General features: G+C 35.8%; 1 protein-coding gene across 1 annotated transcript in view; it reads right to left on the bottom strand.

Annotated features, from left to right (window-relative positions):
* SEMA3E (semaphorin 3E) overlaps window positions 1–21,781 on the bottom strand; it is a 265,807-nt gene that overhangs the window by 9,868 nt on the left and 234,158 nt on the right. Inside the window, exons 12-16 of the mRNA XM_030856994.2 lie at window positions 20,592–20,683; window positions 18,336–18,377; window positions 16,444–16,610; window positions 11,563–11,630; window positions 9,918–10,057 (exon numbers count right to left, since the gene is read on the bottom strand). Coding sequence (XP_030712854.2) covers window positions 9,918–10,057; window positions 11,563–11,630; window positions 16,444–16,610; window positions 18,336–18,377; window positions 20,592–20,683 — 509 coding nt within the window. The remainder of the gene's footprint in view (window positions 1–9,917; window positions 10,058–11,562; window positions 11,631–16,443; window positions 16,611–18,335; window positions 18,378–20,591; window positions 20,684–21,781) is intronic.

The raw sequence follows: 21,781 nt of genomic DNA, 5'->3' as shown, positions 1-21,781 counted from the left end.
GGGGTGAGATAGGGAGGGTGGGAGGGAGGGAGACGCAACAGGGAAGAGATAATGAGAACATATATATATGTATAACTGATTCACTTTGTTATAAAGCAGAAACTAACACACCATTGTAAACCAATTATACTCCAATAAAGATGTAAAAATAAAAAAATAAAATAAATAAAAAATCAAATAAACCCCAAATGTTCATAGTGATCATCCTGGTTTGGAAAACAATAAACTAAATTGTCTGTAAGATCTGTTCATCCTCTAGTATACTATAATTATATACTTTTAGAAATATTGTTTGAAAATAAGCAAACAGCAGTTTAAAAGTAATGTTTTGTTGAAAATTTCTATAGATAAGAATATCAGGGGACTTCCCCGGTGGTCCAGTGGTTAAGAATCCGCCTTCCAATGCAGGGGATGTGCGTTCTATCCCTGGTCAGGGAACTAAGATCCCACATGCTGTGGGGCAACTAAGCCCACGTGCTGCAACTACTGAGCCCGTGTGCTCTAGAGCCTGCATGCCACAATTAGAGAGCCTGCGTGCCGCAACTACTGAGCCCGCGCGCTCTGGAGCCTGCAAGCCACAACTAGAAAGAAGCCCACATGCCGCAACTAGAGAAGTCCGTGCACCGCAACAAAGAGCCCATGCGCCACAGCGAAGGATCCCACATGCCGCGACTAGGACCTGATGCAGCAAAATAAATAAAATAAAAAAATAAAAAAGAATATCAGGATGATCAGGATGAAGGGAATAAGAGGACAGAGGATGAAAGTAAAGATAATGTTTGAACACAAAACTGCATACCATAAGGCACTGAACAGCTACTCTAATTGGAGTATAAATTCCAAACTAAATTTCCTAGTGACCAAAGGAAAGAGGAAAGTATGATAAATTCTGAGATCCAAGTGTCTCTAAAATATACTTTTAAAGTTACTTTCTGCATTACCATGTTACTTCGTTTAATCAGATGTCCACAGTCAGACTGGTCTCAATGGGATTAAACAGATCGTGATCTGATTCCATAGATCTAGAAAGATATATGTTTAATTTTCAAAGGTGTTCAGCATTCTCTTGGAAAATTAACAGAAGACAGTTCTACCTGAAACTCTAGATCCATTCTTATGATCACATAGCTGCTTTATATTTTCCCTTCATACAATAGAAACTGTCTTCACCATTGCAATGGAAAAAATGAAATTAATAAGCTATATTGCTAATTACTCCAGAACTAAAATACGAGGCATATGACATTATAAAAACATGCCTGTCAAGGTTCAAAAATGTAAGTTTTGAATATTTACCTGTAAATAGTTGTTAGTTTAGAAAAAATGAGAACATTTTTTAACAGACTGAAGTAGAAACATCAAAACTACTAAACAGATGTTTCAAACGAGGCAAAGAGTTCACATACTTTAATGTTATGATAACAAGAAAAACAAAGAAATAATATTCACGTGAAACAAATCTGATGCTTTCAAAACATGTAAATAAAGACAGAAATGTAAACTTAGGGCTGTCACTGATCCCTGTCATGGATTAGCTAGCACTGGTGAAGGTCAAGAAAACATGAGTCCTCTAGCCAACAAGATGGTACAATGAAGATAAAATTTTGCTTCAAAAGTTTCCGAGTTTTGACTACATAATGCAACTGCAACATTAAAAGATGTAATCTGTGTACTCCACTTTTCTTTCTTTTGTTTTTACAAGAGAAGCTGTCTCCGTAATGCATTGAATCATCAATAAAATTATGCTTTCATGGAGACTGTACCAATTTAGCATAGATGCAATGAACTCTAAGTTATCTAGAAGGAACTGCTGACTGATAAGTTAACTATGCCTCTTAGATTTCTCAACAATATTTAAATAACTTTGATGAATTTATCCTACTCAGTAGGTGGTCTGAAGACGAAGTTAAGAAGTGACAAATTTTTGGTAGAGAGTTAAAAAAGAATTGAGAGAGTAAAGTCAAATTGAAGTTTTGGAGTTTTGCTGTCAACTTACATCCTCTCTTGAATTTTCTATAATAAACATGCACATCTGAGCATTACTTAAGCAGTCTATACAGTGCATAAAATTGATACTTTATTTTTAAGACCCACAAACGCACAAAAATAGTTTCCCTTAAGTAGAGAATCCCCAATGGAAAGGATCTACAAAGATCAAGGGGGAAATAAATCTTCCATGCTTACCAAGGGATAAATTATGATGATGGTCTTATGGACCAGCAGCTTACTGGCTTGCCTTATACCACTTTGGCATGGGCATGAAGAATATTTTACGCATTTTGGGATTGCTCTGAAACTTCCCCACTGGGGATTTATGAACTCCTTCCTAGAACCCAAACTTGTTTACAGCGTCTTTGGGATGCACATTGGTTTTGTCAGTAAAGAATCAAATCCCAAAGAGCACATTCCAAGAAAATATTCATTTTGTTTGGTTTTGCTGAAAACTCATTCCAATGAAATTATAGTGCTCAGCACAAAATGAGGGCTTGGTTTTTCATGAAAAGATATTTTGTCCAAAGTACGAGGTACTTAATAAGACTTTACTTGTATACGTTTTCATTTTGAGCTCTTTAATCAGAGGTCAATGCACTTCCTGTAAAGGGCTATAAAGATTTGGGGCTTCATATGTCCTATGGTCTCTGTTATAACTACTCAACCTTGCAGCTGTAGCATGAAAACAATCACAGACACCAGGTAAACAAGTGAGTGTGGCAGTTTTCAAATAAAATTTTATTTATAAACGAGGCTGAGGGCCAGATTTGGCCCGCAGGTTGTACTTCACCAACTTCTGTTTTAAATTATTGTCAAGGTTCCAAAGACTATTCTATGTTCAGCTTAAAAATAATATACTCCAAACTTAAAACATTCAAAATGAGGATCATATTAACGTGAGCAGTTACACTAATCTGAGTAGCTTGAAGAAACTACGGCTTTCTTTGTCATGATAAGTGAAAATTACACACAGTGAACTAATAAATATTTAAATCTAAGCAAATCAATGCATATTTCAATTTTTCCTCAATTAGTTTTATTTCATTAAAAAAATTTTTTTAAGATTTTTTTTTTTTGATGTGCACCATTTTTAAAGTCTTTATTGAATTTGTTACAATATTGCCTCTATTTCACGTTTTGGTTTTTTGGCCCTGGCATGTGGGATCTTAGCTCCCTGCCCAGGGATTGAACCCGTACCCCCTGCATTGGAAGGCAGTCTTAACCACTGGACTGCCAGGGAAGTCCCTCAATTACTTAGTTTTAAAATACAGTGCTCATGCATTTTAGAGAAAGAGAAATACACAGAGAAATAATGCAATTTTCCAACCACATGCCTTAACAAGTAGGGATGCCTTTCCTTCGGGATGTTACTCAGAATTGAAGTTTTGCAATTATTTTGGAGGTTTGTAAATTCAAATACATCAAGCTGCAGAAATTGAGACTTCATAAACCAGGGTATATCATTTTGGGGTGATTTAGTTGTGTTTCTAACAGTTCTGTCCTTCGCAATCACACAAACATACTTTATACCTCCTTCATAAAAGGAAGATTTGAGCTGTATTCCAAATTCAAATTATATGTAGAAATATATACGGCCACCTAATTTAAACAATTATAGAAGGCCTATGGAACAGCTAAACTAGGATTCTGTAAATGAACTTACACTTATCCACATATATAAAATCTTTCTTTTCTTTTCTCCTCAGTTCAGAGAACGAGGGTTCTTCCCGTTCCTTCTTAGAATCCACCCTGTCACTTCTGCAATGATATTCTCTCCCATACTCTTCATCTTGCTCCATCAATTAACTGCACATTTTCTTCTTCATGGCTACTTCCCTTCAACCTCTAACCATGACCAAGTCACTGTTTTTCTTAAGCCAAAAAAGCAAAGCAGAAGTTCTTTCAATTGTCGTCTCCTACTGTTGACCTCTCTCAAACTTCTCACCTAAACCTTTAGGTCGAGAACATGATACGAACTGTTTCTAATCCCACACAGCCCCGAGCATCAACGTCACGTCACCTGTTGCTAGCTGGCTCCTGGCTTAACCATTCTACTGAATGTTTGCACTAGAGCCTGGGCACTTATTTGTTTGACTTCTTCAGCGGGTGCTGTTTGTTACTTTGTCCTTATCCAATTCCTTTTCTCTGAGTTCTACTATACCACATCCGCATCTGCACCATCTCTACTTCCTCAAGCTATACTACTCTAGTGGTACTTACCGTTTGTGTACTTTACACCAGTTACTTAATTTTATCTCTGTAATGCACATCATAATACTAACCACTGCAGAGAAATGTTGTAAGTTTTAAAAAAGTTACTACACATGAAGCGCTTAGCACAGTACAGGGCACACAGTAAGCACTAAATGAATGTTACCTACAATGATGACTTGTTTCCCTAACGATTTTACTCTTCAACTTTTAGCGTTTTTTCTTCTCCTATCTTTTCCTTATATGTGCGTTTTCCCCTTGCTTCTAGCTTTAGCTCACAATGCTTCTTATTTACCCCAAGCCTCCAAGGCAGGCTATGGCAGTTAGAGGCACCACTGCAGTGTAACTAAGGGCCTAGGGTTAAAACCAGAATATCTGGCTCAAATTCACAAGCTATGTGATATTATGCAAGTAACTCAATCTCTGTGCTTCAGTTTCTTTATCTATAATGTGGGGACAATAATTCTATCTATTTCATAAGGCTGTTGCAATGATTAAAAGTAGTACTATAGGTAACATTCATAGGACAGTGCCTGGCACACAATAAGCCATATTTAAGTATAGATGCTTGCTGTATTATTCTTACTTTTATTATCTCCATGAATTTAACGCCTCTTTGCGAATGTCTCTCACACATCTCTTGCCATTCCAAAGCTTTCCTTTGGGCTTTATATTCCAGGCATGCATATACCAGAAGGACAGCTCTGTCCGCATGCTTTACTGGAGCCCCAATTCAATATGGCCCAAATCAAACTCTTCCTCTTCTCCCTGTATTCTTGGAATCACATCACTGCACCATCAACCACACAAACACCCAAACCGGGAACATATGAATCACTTCTGATCATTTCTCTTTTATCTCAAATATCAAATGCACTCAATGTTATCTCATAAAAATTAAAATCTGTCTTCTCCCTTCCTACAAGCACTGTTTAGTTTGATCAAAACTCTTTCATTTGACCATTGAAATACCTTCTTAAATGGTCTCCTTGTCAGCTTGCCTATCCTCCAAGTTGGTAAGCCAGTTTCTAGAGTAATGTGTCTAAACAGTTTGTCTAAGGCATTCTCATTGGCTTATAGATAAAGTGAAATGGTTCATTTTTGCACCCTCATGTCCTCCACAGATCTACAATGACCGTATTGTTTGTCATCTCCAGCACATATGATTACACCACTCTTTCCGCTAGTTGGCTTCTATTTACCCATTAAAACACAGCTCAAATGTCACCTCTGCCTTGGATTTTTTCCTAAGTGTCCATAGTGCCACGTCCACAGCTGACCTGTCGGTTGAGACAATTTTCTTTTCCCATGGTTTCACACTACGTTGTAATGAACACAATATATTATAACTATCTGTTCACATTACTGTATACACTGTAAGCCTATAGGCTTCAACAAGGCTAAGGCTATGATTTTTTCATCACCTATTAAGGTAGGCTCTGAATGAATATTTATTGAATTCAAAACACTAATTTTAGACACTTGGGGAGGAGAACAGAAGGTTGAAAATGCTTTCCAGTTGAGATATTAAATATATTAAACAGCCTTCACAATTTTCAATAATACTGAAGAATATATGTGAAGCACTTGTTCTTATGTGTATGAGGTGGTCACTTGCCCATCCTTTGACTTCGTAGGTGAAGGGCACACTGACAGTTAATGTTGTGCCATTGAACATGATGATGCATGTCCCTAACATCCCTGCTTCCACCTTTATCTCCACACCCACATGCTACAGTCTTGATACAATAACCAAAGTCATCTTTTGAAAACCGAATTTTGACCATGTCATAGCTCTCCTGTAAACTACCCAATGGCTTTCTATTTAATTCAGAGCAAAAACTAAAGCCCTTTATAAGGGCCTACAAATCCCTGCATGAGCTGGCCCTTTACCTCACTTTTTGACTCAGTTTATTAGTTTCCCCATTGCTCTGTCTCCTCCAGCCATGTGGCCCTCCACTCTGATGTTCTTCTAATATATCAGGTGCCCTCCTGATGAAGCAGGGCCTTTGCACCTGCTGTTCTCACTGTCCAGAAAGCCATTATCCAACACTGTTACGTGGCCTATTACCTCACCTCTGCCGAGTCATTTGCAAATGTCACTTTGTTGGTGAACTTCTTAGTAAGGCCTTCCATGACCACCCGTTTAATATTGCAACCTTTCCCTGCAAGTAATCTCTCTTGTATTTTTCTCCTTACCATCAACTGATACTTTAAAGAATGTTCTTACTTAGTCATATTATTATTATTGCTATCTTTCTCTGTTCTCCAGAGTACAAGTGTTACGAAAGCAGGACATAATAGATGCTCACTAAATAAGTTTCAAATAAATGAATAAAGCGTTATTTTAGTTAAAACCCAAGAAAATGAGGTAGAGTGCCAACAAAGCTGAGGCAGCACGCTCCACTAAACTCTGATGGAAAAAATATATATATACATATGTATGTACATATATATACACACACACACATATATATATCTGACAACAGGAGCATTTTTCAGAAATCAAATTCCAGAACTTCTGCAGTGAACAGTTTTCCCTTTGCCCCATGCTTGTCCCAGAGCATGTGAGACTGTATTTAGAATTCTGATTTCAGAAGATGGAGTGAGTTAGTAGAAAGAACTAAGAGACCTGGATTTGAATCTGCCTCACTAGCTATGAGTAACCAGGAAAGTGATGAAACATTCTGTGTCTCAATGAGCTCATCTATAAATACATTTTTAAGAATAAAATGGTACATTTTATAAAACGCAGAGAGCAAATTCCTAGTTACTTGGCTGGTGAATAAATGTGAAGCAGCTCAGCTTGGGAGGCAGGAATACCTGAATTCAAACCTTGGGTCTGTAACTGACTTTATGAGCTCTACCTCTTTGAGTTTTAGTTTCTGCATTTGTAAGATGAGAATTCTTATGCCTAAGGTGCAGCTGTGAGATCCGAGAATAAGAAGGTAAGGCACCTACCCCAGTTCCTGTATACAGTAGATGCACATTAAAGAACCTCATCTCCCAAGTCCCTTCTATGAAGGCTTCTCCCCCAGGGTGTCAGAATCACAATGCACACCACAATTAACCAGGTCGTCAAGCCAAGGGAAAATGCTCCCTTATGAAGTCCTTATAAATTACTTATAAATTAGGCTTTCCATAAACATTTCTGGAATTAATAACATGTTACGTTTCATATTTATTATTTAAGGAAGCAAGAAACTATAAAGTGCATATTCGAGAGAACTGCAGTGATTCAGTTTAGAAACCAGATAACTGAATTCCTAAAAGCTTTCTAGAAATTCGGTTATGGAGCATTTCTACATATTAATTGGAGCAAAAACGTCATCCACCTGAATACATGATTTCTGGACAGCTCAGGAGAGTTGAGGGTGGATCTGTAAGTGGATTCCAGACTCAACAATAGCAGTTCAATAAAAGGATACGACAATCAAAACTTTTCAGAAAGGCTATGGGCTGACCGTGGCTTGTAGCGTCCAGGATGAGCCTTGACGGCCACTGTCAGGGATACTCTGAAAACGCATACCCACATGAGTTAAGAATTGGACTAGCTGAACTTAAACATCCTGTGCAACGGTCAAGATCTGATAATAAAATTATCTTGTATGTCTTATAGTAACGATAATAAATGCAAAAATGGTCCAAACTCTAAACGCTGAAAAAACTCTAAACAGACTCTAAAAAACTCCGAAAGAATACACACGTAAAGTCATTTTGCCCTGTGTACACAGCACGCACATTCAGCTTTTGACGAAGGCAGCAACTGTGTGTTTTGTTTTGTTTTAGATTGTGAATAACTCAATATATATTGTTATGTCTACAGAAATCAGGCACTACCTGATTATGATACCACTTGTCATGCATAGAGTAAACTCAAAATTTCCAGTACCAGTAAATATACCAGGGAAATTTGAATGTAGTTGAAAATAGGGACTAAAATTTGGGGAAAAAGAAGTAGATTATATTAATATGATAAAGAAACTTAAAATTGAACACTACTGGATGCAGCATGTCAAAATGATTTGGTAAAGTTTTCCAAATGAGGCAGATTACACTAAGTTCCAAATCAGAAACAGAACATACTGAGTGAAGAAAACTACTGATGAAAGAATTACTTCTCTGTCTTCTGAAGCCATTCAACTGGAAGAACTATAGAATATTCCCAGGTCCTCTCCTGCCAAGTCAGTTACAATGGAATTTAAAAACCAGTTTTATCTCAGATTTGTGCAATGGAAAATACTTCAGTACTAAATCAATAATTTATTTCAGTGCAATGTACTGTAACTTTTTTGGACACGTATTTATTGTTATGATGTCATGAAAATTTAGGAGAATTTTCCTCTCCTGATTGCCTTTCTATATTATCTCTAATAGTCTTTGTTAAGTTGAGGTATCATCTTCCTCTCTAATAGCTATCCCAGGAACATGGGATATAGAAATTTAGTCAGTTCCCAGAATGTACTTTATGATTCTCGACCAAAAACATGTTGGGTTTTTAGTTTCACAACAGGCTAGGGGAAAAAAAGGCATAAAATGTAATTGTGCTCTACATGTAGAATCAGTCATTTCAACTTCCGATGACAAAGGTTTCGTCTCCAGCGTTAAAATGAGGTACAGACTTTCCTGACTCACTATCTTATGAGTACCTATTAGCTGTCCTCTGTGTCCTAAGGCAGGCCTCTAGAATTTCTTCCCCTTATTCAACTTGTAACCCTCTCTTTACTAAGGACCATTTCCCCAGTATTCACCAAGTCTATCACCCTTTAATATAACCAAATTTTCTTCTATTTTCTATTTTTCTAATTCCATTTTTGTAAAAATTAAGTTCAACACCCACATCAACAATGCTTTATCTGCCTTCCCTAAGCTTTACATGCTTCACACCCTTGACCCCTCCCTACATAAAACCAGCTCCCTAGACCCGCATGCACCTATACAGTGTTTGCCACCAGCCTGTTCTGTATGTGTGCTTTAAATGCTGCCTAGTCTTCCATCAGTAAAAGCAGCCCAACTCGTTCCTCTCTCATTAGTTAGATAATTATAGAAATATAATCTCCACCACTAAACCTGCTTAGAAGGATAAAAGAGCTGATGCCTGTTTTTTGGACAACAGTGGAACCCGAGTTGATGTCTCACATATGATTTAATAGCTTTATCAACAACTGGTTTAATGTCGCTGCTACTGTTGTTTCAATTCTATTATCCATGTGTCTAAGATATATGTGATAATGGTGTTTAATTTCGCTATTTTTCTGAAACATTGCCTTGGGTGATACAATTTGAGACTATAATTTTACAACATGACACTAAAATCATGAAGCCGGAAAAAGCTCCTAAGTTAAAATCTAATTCTAGGTTCCAAATTTTATTTATACATACATACATAATTTATTTATATATGTCTATAAATGTCTATAGACATATGTCTATATATGTCTATAAAATTATATGTCTATAAATATATAGATGTATATAAAAATCTACATGTATATGTATTTAAAAACCTTTATATATACATATACCTATACATATACACATATATATTTATATGTATATAAATCACACATAATAAAAAAAAAACCCACTTTTAAAATGACAGGTACAGCACAATAGATTGTTTAATTTTTAAGTACCCAAATAAAGCATCATCTATTTACTGAAGGCACACTGTATGCAAGACACCACGGTGTGAATGTGCAGCTATGAATTACCTCCTCTCTTCTTGTGTCGTGTCCTTTCTGCACAAACCAGATAACTTTTGCTTGTAAAGATCGCGGGGTACATTCCAGCAAAGTACTGTTGTTCTCTACGCCATAGGCCAATCGCTCCTCAGTCTTATCCAAAACATCCCCTATAACATAAATGTTAACATCAGCCTTGAGACTTTGATTTTACTGGTAAACAATATTTTTTAAAAGATTCTTTATTCAGACCCCTAGAGCAAAGTGAATAACTTGTATTACTCATTGTTAATTTCTATACAGGAGTTATTTAGGGAGAGTAGCACACCAAAATCTAGGCATTAAAAAGGCACAGCAGGCTATGGAGTGAGACAGAAAGAAGTAACTGGGAGTTTGGTTCCAAAGGATGTAACAGTCAGATAGGTAAGAAGGTGCATCAGTGTTAAATTCATGGAAAATCAGTGGCAACATCCACTGATAAAGCGGGCAAGGTAAGCACCAAACAATTAAGCAAGGCATAGAACTAAAATTCATGATTACAACCAAAAGTGGAAAGCAGAAATCAAGGAGATATGGCACTACACAAACAAAAGTGTGAGCGTTATCTTGACAATGGACTGCACTTATCCAGATACGGGGCTCCTGAAGGAAGACAAGAGTACGAAACTGAACTAAGGACTTTGTGAACCAGAGCTTCTTGATTATAATCTGTATTTTGGCCCAGAAAGGCTCTCACTGAACTTGAACTCAAATGGGCATAGAGGCAAGTATACCTAACTGCAGTTTCGAATAAAAGCAAGTGGATTTATTTTTTGTTGTTTTAACCAAGATCAAATTCAGTACTAGATCCCAGGATTTTTTTTTCTATGTCTGAGTCCTCCTTGCATTCAAAACTGACCCCTAAATTTCCCTAAAACTATAATGCCACCTTTCTCTAGCTAATATTCTCAGAGGCTTACATCTTGCGTCAAATCCAGAATCAGCCTGGGGTCTAGCAAACTGATCCCGGACCACAATCTCTGGATCTGTGTATAAATATCTCTGGCCTCCCAATCATGGTGCCCCTTCCCTCTGTTGCTTCCTGGTGAGCACAGCCTGTTCACCAACCACCATGATGGTGTAAAGAGTCAGGACGGTGGTTTTCCGTCTTCTCTGACTTCTTTACATTTGTCTACAGCTGAAATTTTCTCTCTTCCTTTACACGTTGGACCACCTACCACCTTTCATCAGAAACCCAGTGAAAGAGTCCAAGTTTTTCACTTTATTCTATCCAACGCTTAGTAGGTGACTTGATTCAAGTTAGATCACTCTTGATAAAATTACTGTAAGTTATAAAAACACGGTGAAGATATTCCCAGGGTTGAACTGGTGAAATAAATCCTGCAAATCACTGTGGCAACTGTCACCTAAAGTATGCAGCATTTTTGTTCTAGGAGTCCCCTTTTTGAATTCTAACAATAAAGCTTGGTGGGTAGGTAAAACGTTTTCCTAATTAGGAAAGATTATATATCAAATGCACAAAATCGTAACTACATGGAAAAACAGAATACTTTCAGGAACATTGTTCTAGTGTGTATCAATCACCAAGAAAACAAGGACCCTGTTTAAGAAGCTGACAGTTTATCTTCAGTGCACACTCTAAGAAACCCATGGCAATCGATTTTCTATGGATTACCGACAAACTGCTGTCCGAAGCACTGCTGAGCTGCATTTCCATGCCGAACATCTTGTCTGCGGAACCGCCTGAAAGTAAGTAAATGCATTTAGGAGATGTTCAGATTTCAATTTTCCAGACGCTAAAAGATAGCCAACCGCATTAAAGTTTCAAGTAGTATTCTGCTACTGAAAAAATTGATCAGTCATACAAAACCAGGATACAATCCAAGTTTCATAGTTTTCCATATTTCCATTGAATGTTATTCAATGGATAAGATCTATAGAAAACTGTTTTTTAAATCATCACATGAGTTTGATTATAATTTAAGAAGTTTCTCTTTACATTTCGTTAAGAATTTAGTTAAACAAGAAGTCTTCTAGTTCAAAATGAGTGTCTTGGGTGGTAAAGAATGTGTTCAGATAAAGACAATGGGATTTGAAGCAGACTACCTATTCGAGTAGAAACGCATAAAATTCCTATCTATATTAAAGTGCATTAAGTAAAGGTATTTGGATCTAAATGTTTTGTTCTACAGACGTCATGATCAATATGATTGCTAATAAAAATAAACTAATAATATACTCAATTTACTTTTATTCAGTTATAACATTTAGAAAGTATATGTCTCTATTGAATGTTGATGGTGCATTTATCTGTTTAACAGGATGTCTTACATATAGTAGAACTCAAGAAATATTGTACTTCTCCTCAATTTGCCTCTAAAACGCAAATACGCTTCTAGTATATTTTCATGTTTTATAGTTCGCTTAGACATATAATTGACAAATGACAATATTCGTTATCCATGGAAAAAGAATTCCAGAATATATACCATGTTTCAAATTTGTAAGCACTGTTCTCAGGAATTAAACAATGGAAATTATCATTATTAGTACTGGGAAGCTAAAATCAAGATCTTCAGCATATTAATTCAGATTTGAGATAAAAACAGAAGTATTACAATAAAAGCAGAAAATACTACTTGCTTCTCTAAATCATGGCATATCTTCAAGACTGAGGGAAAACCAGAAGGCAAAACAGAAGTTTTACCCCAGAGGGAAATGGGTGAGACTTCCAGACTGATAAAGAGATGCTTTAACCATATACGATGATAAAATTTGGAAAAGGGAACCAGATTCAAATCCCAATGCCACCACTCATGTGCTGCATGAACTTATTCATACCCCTTGCCTATCCTGGTTCTGTGTGTCTTCCTTCGTAAAATAAAATTGGGCTAACTGACCCCTAAATTCCAGTCTCAATTTTTTTTTTTCATTCTAGTTTTTCCTCAAGTTCACCAAATAGTGATATTGGAATGTTATTTCAAGAGATGGAGTGCTTCCTCACACATGAGTTCAGATCCTAGTTAAGAACGCAATACTTAAACAACCATTTAAGTATTTCCCTATATTGAAAGCCAGGACAGAAGAATATTTCCAATCGATTTTTAGGATTATGATCTGTGTGCGAAAGCATGTTTAAAAAAAGATAGATTGTGGATTAGAAAACCTTACCTAAAGACCTGAGATTTTAGAAAGTTAAGATTAAAACTGCCACACGGATCATTCTACTGAGCTAAACTGAAAATAAACATTGACAGAAAAGTAAGGAGCAAAATTTTAAAGTTTTAGACCTCTATATTATTTTATACTGGTGTTAACATCTATTATACAACTGATAGCAGCTCTAGATGAGAATAAAAGGCTGCTGTTAATTCCTCACTTCATTGAGTATTGCTTTGGTATTGGGAATCCCAAGCCTACTGAGGAATAATGAATAATGGAACAGGAATAAATCAGTGAAATGGGAAATAGGTTCCACTTTGCAGAAATGATATTGTACCATATTTATTATACAGATGATTTGAGAATAAAGGGAACTACAATCAGCTAAGACTAGATAAGCATTGTGGATAGGTGTACACAAATTTTGTTTAAAATCACTGGAAACATGCATTTAAAAAGAAAGATATCACATTCTCCAACAAAGCTTCAGTTCACTTTATACTATCCTAAAATAGCTGTTCTTTACTTCAGCATTTAAAAAAGAGTGTATTAAAAGCAGGAGTTTTAGAAAGGTTAAGCAAAGTTGTCGTTTATTCTCCAAGTCGCATATTTTTCTTATATCTCTTGCCTCTTGGAAACTTTTAAAGAGAATGCTGGAAATAGACAGAATACAAGAGCAAGGGGGAAGAAAAAGACCTAGCTCTAGAAATTATAGTGTATTTTGGAAGACTATTTTAAACAAGTGGTTTGAATTGTGAATTAATGTTTTTCCTCTGTTGATTCATTTTCACTCCGTGAACAGAAGGGTATTTATTTTAATGACCAGTTTTCAATTTCTGCTGCTAGTCAGATCTGAAGCAAAAACGATCTGCTATAAAAGCAAACTATTTTCCCTTTATGTCCTGGAACTTATCCAAAAAGTTCTCCTCCAGGGGTGGGTGACGGTTCACAAGAATGACGCTCCTGGAAGATCTGCATTACATGTCACTGAACTGAACTAATTCACTTATGAGTGTAGCTCCTGACTCCAGCATCTCAGTCCTTCCTGTCTATGATTTTGCCTATTCATTTAACTTTTTCTAAATAACTCTTTTTGTCCACCCTTTTAAATACTATCTTACAAACTTGTGCATGTACAATCTCACAAGATGTACTGTATACCAAGACATACTTAGCTATGGAAATTGCTCAGTTAAAATTCTTCATCACTCTTGCATGCCTAATATGAAACCTTGCTATTCGGAAGTATTTGATGCAAGGCTTGTAAACATATTGATTGTTGCTAAAAACAACAGGATAAATAATATTGTTACTCTTGGTAAAACTACCTTTCTGCCCTTAGATCCTACCACTTCACTCCTAACCTGTGGAACTACACGGCTTTCCCAGAACATTCTGTGCCTCTGTACAAACAATTAATTCTCTTTAGCTGGAATCTCCTTATATCTCTACCTTCAAGACTGAGCTCAAAGGTTGGGTTCTTTTGAGAATTAAATAATGTGTTATGTGTATTGCACTTAGTCCAGTACCTTACACATACTAAGTGCTCAGTGGTGAGCTATCATCCTTATTTACGATTCCATTCTCCACTTCAGGTTCTGATTTCCTACAGACAGGGGGCCGTGACTGCTTATTCATACCCCTTTAACACAGTACAGAAACTGGCTTAATGAGTGAATAAATCATAAAACAATATTTTCAATTAATAACATGGCAATATTCCTCAAGAATTGCTTTCAAATATCATTAAGCATTTGTACAAAATCAATTAACTCACTCAATTCTTTAATACAGTTGGTAAATTATTTAGTTCACAGATGTCCTCTCAAAGCATCTTTTGTTTTTTTTTGCGGTACGCGGGCCTCTCACCGTTGTGGCCTCTCCTGTAGCGGAGCACAGGCTCCGGACACGCAGGCTCAGCGGCCATGGCTCACGGGCCCAGCCGCTCCGCGGCATGTGGGATCTTCCCAGACCGGGGCACGAACCCGTGTCCCCTGCATTGGCAGGCAGACTCTCAACCACTGCGCCACCAGGGAAGCTCCTCAAAGCATCTTTTTACTATCTGCTTGGTATATATTTAAACACTCATTGCAATGTTAACTTAGCTAAGGTCAAATTAACAAACATTTGAATTAGTGACTAAGTGTTTTTAAAAATGAGATTCTACTATACATGTAAACTTAGAAAAATAACAACTGTATTAAATTAGATTAAATTAGATTTTGAAAAAGGTTTAAAGAAAAGTAGCCCAAAGTGAAAGAGCAAGAGTAAATGAAATTAATAAAAGTTGCTTTTCAGTAGGGAAACTGTATATGAGTCTGTATTTTTGCTTTACATTATCTTTAGTCACTTTATCAAGTGAAAAAGATAATTGCTTATTCTATAATAAAAATATTTTCCCTTATTTTTGTCCCCAAAGAATGCACAATTTCTTCTGACTTGAGTGAAGATCCTTATTCTTTAAAATACTTTCTGTACCTCAAGGTCTCCTGTTCAAAGAATCCCAGGATTTACCTTCTCTAACAAGTAGCAATGACCCCACTGAATTGTCGATATTAGAGTTTGGAGGGCTTTAAGTACCTTTCATTTGTGTTGAATTAAATCACACATTTCATTAATTATACAGGTCATGCATTTGCCTAGGAGTTAAAATACTCACTTTCAAAATGAAATAAATGAAGACCAGCTGGTCGGGAGGACACAGGGCAAATGCAGGATGTATTTTAGAATTTATTTATTTATTTTCCTTTTAAGTCTTTGAATTCCTCACGTGTGGGGTGGCTAGCCATTTCCACATTTTACGTTTATCTAAACTGGTTTCACGTCTTGCAGCAAAAGTTTCAGGAGGGGGAAGAGTTGATTGAAAGCCGGAGGAAAAATAAAACCCCAGCAGCCTGCTCAGCCCAGTCTCTACACAATACTTAATGGGAGTTATTTTTCAGTAAAATGTGGATGTTTCAAAAGTTATATTATGAACAAAATAGGACTATGATGATTAGGAGGTTGGGATTAATGTATAAACATTACTATATATAAAAGGGATAATCAACAAGGACCTACTGCATAGCACAGGGAGCTCTACTCAATACTCTGTAATAACCTATATGGGAAAGGAATCTGAAAAAGAATAGATATACCTAAAGTCTATGTACACCTGAATCAAGTTGCTGTACACCTGAAATAAACACAACATTGTAAATCAACTATATTCCAATATAAAAACAAAAAAATCAAAGTTACTTTGGAAAAAATGGAAAATCACTAAAAAGAAACAAACAAGCAAAAAAAAAAAAAACACGGTTATTTTCATGGAATGAGTACAAAAAGAGAAGAAAATAGTGTTAGGTTTGTTTCTCTAAATAAGGGAAAGATTCCATGGAAGACCCTGTCTCACCGTTTTGCATGTGTGCCTGTGGGGTAATACCGGGAGCAGGATATGCCATCCCAGGCGCAGTAAGGGTCTCGAGCCAGGCAGCAGTCTGCACAAGCACTTCCATACATGTCACACTGATGGAATCTGACTTGGGCCACGGCAGAAGCAGATCCAATATAGAGCTGTTGCTAGAGACATCAAGGAAGAGAGAGGCCACTAGTAGAAATGGGCAGAATTCTCACTGAGCTCTTACACCTGGATTTTCACATTCCTACACAATCGCCTCTGTGGACACTCACTTAAATGACTGCAGTTACTCAAGACAGATAATGGAACACTGATACTTTCATTTTCTCCAAGATCTGAAATACTTTTACAGGTTTGGATGCATGAGTAATAAAATTGCTAGAGCAAGGCTGACAAAAATCTCAAGAAGTTGACTATTTTATTCATTATCTAAGTAGAGTCTTTCATCATCTAACATTGTAGGTCTTTTTAAAAGATCTATAGGAATGTCCAGTAGGAGACTGGAAAAGTAAATGGTCTTTTTTTGCATTTTTAATTGAGATACAACTGACATATAACATTATATTAGTTTCAGCTGTACAACATAATGATTCGATATTTGTATACACTGTGAAATGATAACAGTCTAGTTCACCGCCCTCATCACACACTACAAATCTACAAATTTTTTTTTGTGATGAAAACTTTTAAGATCTACTCTCTTAGCAGCTTTCAAATACACAATACAGTATTGTTAACTATAATCACCATGCTGTACATTATATCACCGGGACTTACCTATTTTATAACTAAAAGTTTGTACCTTTTGATAACCTTCACCCATTTCACCCAGCCCCTGCCTCTGGTGACTACCAATCTGCTCTCTGTATCTATGAGCTTGTTTTTGTTGCTGCTGTTATTGTTTGCCAATAGTTCACATATAAGTGAGATTATATGGTATTTGTCTTTCTCTGACTTATTTCACTTAGCATAATGCCCTCAAGGTTTATTCATGTTGTCACAAATGGGAGGATTTCTTCCTTTTTTATGGCTGAATAATACTCCATTGTGTGTGCATATATGTATGTATGTGTGTGTGTGTGTGTGTGTGTGTGTGTGTGTGTATAAAATTTGTTTATCCAGTCATTCATAGATGGACACTTAGCTCATTTCCATGTCTTGGCTATTGTAAACAATCCTTCAATGAACATGGGGGTGCATATACCTTCTTGAGTTAGTGTTTTTGTTTCCTTTGGATAAATACCCAGAGGCAGAATTGCTAGATCATATGGCAGTTCTATTTTTAATTTTTTGAGGAACCTCCATACTGTTTTCCATAGTGGCTGCACCAATTTACATTCCCACTAACAGCACACATAGACATATAACGTAGAAAAGTGATGTAGATATATATAGAGTGATATGGAATAAACTGTAAGATATGTTATTAAGTAAAAAGTAGAAGTAGCAGAACAATCAACATCCCATGTTCCCATTTGCCTAAACATAAAAGGTTATTTATAAATAAATGAGGTAATATATGCAATAACTACTTCTGAAGAAATTTACACCTGAAGCTGGTTCCAGTAAAGTAGAAAAGAGGTTTGTGTTTCATTGTACACTCTTTTGTATTACCATCATTACCACTGTTTTTTGCAAAAACATTACCAAAAAAAAAATCATGGAATAAGGTCCTATCATGGTTGTAGAGGTAAACCTACTCTTGTCAACCTTTCTAAAACCAGAAAGTGAAGACATCTGTTACCTGTAAACCACTATGTATTTTTGTCAGAATAAAACTGTAACTTGTTAATATATAAGCACACATACTTAAGCTTTCTATCCTTTGACCTTATCTGATAATACAGAACACACACACACACCCCACCCCCCCACACACAACTTACTCTCTTTGATGAAATCTCCATAGAAATAATTGGAACTGGATCCTGAAAAATTAAAAAGATACGTTTCCTTTTTAGGAATAAAAATATAGAAACATACCTTAGTGTGGTTATAAATTACCTGAAATCATACTAGGTATGTGAGTTGTTTGCTGCCAAGCAGTCTCCAGCTTTCATTTTAGTAAATCAAAAGGAAAATACACTTAAATAAAATACAGCTTTCTTTTAAAATATATTTTCTAGTAGAGTAGGACAAAATGTGGATGAGAAAAGTAGTGAATAATCTAAGCATCTTATAGTTTGTCTCTGGATTATAATTTTTGTGTTTGCATTTGAATATTATTCATGCTCTGGAAACTCAAATATCTTGAAATAAAATAATAAAGTCAGAGTGTTCTTTCTTATAAAGAAAGTTGAACCATTAGAAGTAAAACAGTTACGTCTTTGAATAGGTCTTACTGCCAATAAACCATGTGATCTTTCATTGTTTTAACCCAGGCCTACACAAAATACTTTTCTGTTAGAGTTCAATTTCCATGAACCCAGAATGCTTTGAAAAAGATGCACTGTCATCATCACTGTCTTAGAATTGCACCAGAGGAAGGATGAATCTACAGGATAGTTTGAGAGCCTATGTGCAATTCTAGGGAGGGTGACTGAGACGACAGTGTCTCTAAGGACACCACAAAGTCAGTCAATTCTGAAAGTGGAGACGCCATAGGCACGTGGGATCCGCTCTGTGGATAATTACCCTTCAAACAATTATTTTCTGAAAGAGAAAAACTGATCCTCTCTATTAAGTTTTTAAAACTATTTTAAACTACAGAACCATATATGCAGGCATGCATTTATTCATTCAAAACACAATGTTTCTTAAGGGTTTATATGAACAAGACATTGTGATGAATGTGGTTAATATGAGAGCTATGATTCCTAATATGAAATGAAATCTTACAGAGGTCCAATACGCAAAATAAACAAAAGCATAGCTGCTCTGGTTGAGATAAGAATGTGGTTAACTTTGTGCATAGCTATGGGGAATCTAATCTCCAGAAGAGCCAACGCGAAATAAACTGTTTCTCATCAAAAATGTTTTCATATACATTCATCACCTACATACACAATCTTCATTACTTGCAGATTGTGTTCTTGCACATTTGCTTACTTGCCAAAATTTAGTTGTAACTCCAATATCAATACTTGTGTTTCGCAGTCATTCACAGACATGTGTGTGCTCAGAATGGCAAAATCTCTGAGTTGCCCAACGTGTACATTCCCAGATAACGTCGGTCAAGGTGATACCCTGCCTTCTTGTTTCAGCTCTCATATTGTAAACAAGTATCCTTTTCATGGGCTATTTAGTGCCCCATTTTCATACTGTTGTGCTTTTTGTTAGTGATTGTGCTGATTAAAACGCCCCTAAGCACAGTGCTGAAGTGCTGTCTTGTGTTCCTAAGCTCCAAAAGACTGTGATGTGCCTTATGAAGAAAACATGTTTTAAATAAGCCTTGTTCAGGCATTAGTTATAGTGCTGTTAGCCATAAGTTCAACGTTAAGTAATCAACTATGTATACTAACTAAGGTGTCTTTAAATAGAAACACACATAAAACAAGGTTATGGATTGATAAGTTGACAAAAATGTCGTGACTAGAGACTCTCAGGAACTTAACCCTGTATCTCCCCTAGGAGCAATGATTACTAATTAATTCAGCGTTCAGGGTGACTTCAAAGACGGTAAGTGCCACAAATGTTGAGACTTACTGTGTGTGCGTGTGTGTCAATATGTACAATTGTTTGCGTCATGTCTAATCTTTCCATTATCGTTTTGTAGTTTTCTCTCTTTTAGTAAATTCTCTGTGTAAACTGCATGCCATAAAAAAGCAGTCTACTCACCACACCGCAAAGTCCACAACATGAAATCTACTGCTATTTTTTAACTGTCTATGTCGATAGTAAATTTGTTCAAGATGATACATTGCAATAACGATTCTAGAATTCACTTGTGGGACAAGTGTCATTTCTTTATGTCACAGTTCATATAATGAAATTCTTTTCATGCTCGGTAAATACTGGCCTCTTCATCTGAACAGTCTATGAGAATCAAATAGATGTATCAGAATTTTAAATCATTCTTCAATTCACTCTGAATTCACAATATACCTGTTAGAAAAAAACTGACGTAATGTTTTTCCTATTTATAACTCACTTGCAACTGTCTGTAATACATAAATGTTGGTTATATTTTTCACTAAAAATACCTTGAATATCTGAAGTTCTTCTAGAATTACTTCTTCCATTGATTCTGTTTCTTGGTTGTAAATCGTGATTACTTTCAGCACAATTCCATTATCTGTGAGAAAACAAAAGAGATAAACTAGAAGCTTTGTCACAATCTGGTTTTCAAACAATTAAAAACAATGGAGAGACCATAAATTCAAATAAGATTTGAAATCTAGATGTACAAAACATTTAATCATTGCTAGTGAAAACAATATGACTACTTACATATTCATATTCATTATTTCAAAAATTTGATTCAAAAATCCAGTTAAAGGTTCAGAAATCAAAATGTCTTTTGGAATTAATGAAATATAAGACAGATGGCAAATTATTCTAGCTTCTTCTGTGATGTATGATGAAAGAAAACTTTTTACCTAAAGCTACCTTCCCTGTAAGAAACTATACCTTTAATCTTATGGAACCTTCCAAGCAACACACTATGGAAATTTATATATATATATAGATAGATAGATAGATAGGCATATAGATAGAACATGTTTATATCTATATATACTTTATTTTTTCCTTCCAGTTTGAATGAGATATAATTTACATACAGCACTGTATAAGTTTAAGGTATACAGCATAATTATTTGACTTACATACATCATGAAATGATTATTACAATAAGTGAACATCCATAATCTCATATAGACACAAAATAAAAAGAATTATTTTCCTTGTGATGAGAACTCTTAGAATTTACTCTCTTAAAAAGTTTCATGTATAACATACAGCACTGTTAAATTATATTAATCATGGTGTACATTATATCCTTAGTATTTATTTATCTCATAACTGGAAGTATGTATCTTTGACAACCTTCATCCAATTCTCCCACCCGTCACCTCCAGTAACCACAAATTTGGTTATGTACACTTTTAATAAAAATTTCAAGCATACACTATTGAGAGAATAGTATAATGAGTCCTCCTGTACAAACCATTTAGCTTCCATAATTATCAATAATTTTATAAATTTATATTCACCTTTTACAACTCCACGTTATTTTTATTATTCCTGATATTCTGAGCTTGTTATTTCCAATGAAAAATTTAATGAGACGCTAATTTGCTTGTAAGAAAGATTTGGTGTAGTGGCTAGAAATAACTTAGAGGAGAAAAAGCACGTTGGAGGTTCTGATTCAAGAGTTTCTATGGTATTTAAG

The sequence above is a fragment of the Globicephala melas genome, chromosome 9, assembly GCF_963455315.2.
Source record: "Globicephala melas chromosome 9, mGloMel1.2, whole genome shotgun sequence".
NCBI lineage: Eukaryota > Metazoa > Chordata > Mammalia > Artiodactyla > Delphinidae > Globicephala > Globicephala melas.
This window is presented reverse-complemented; position numbering and strand designations above follow the sequence as displayed.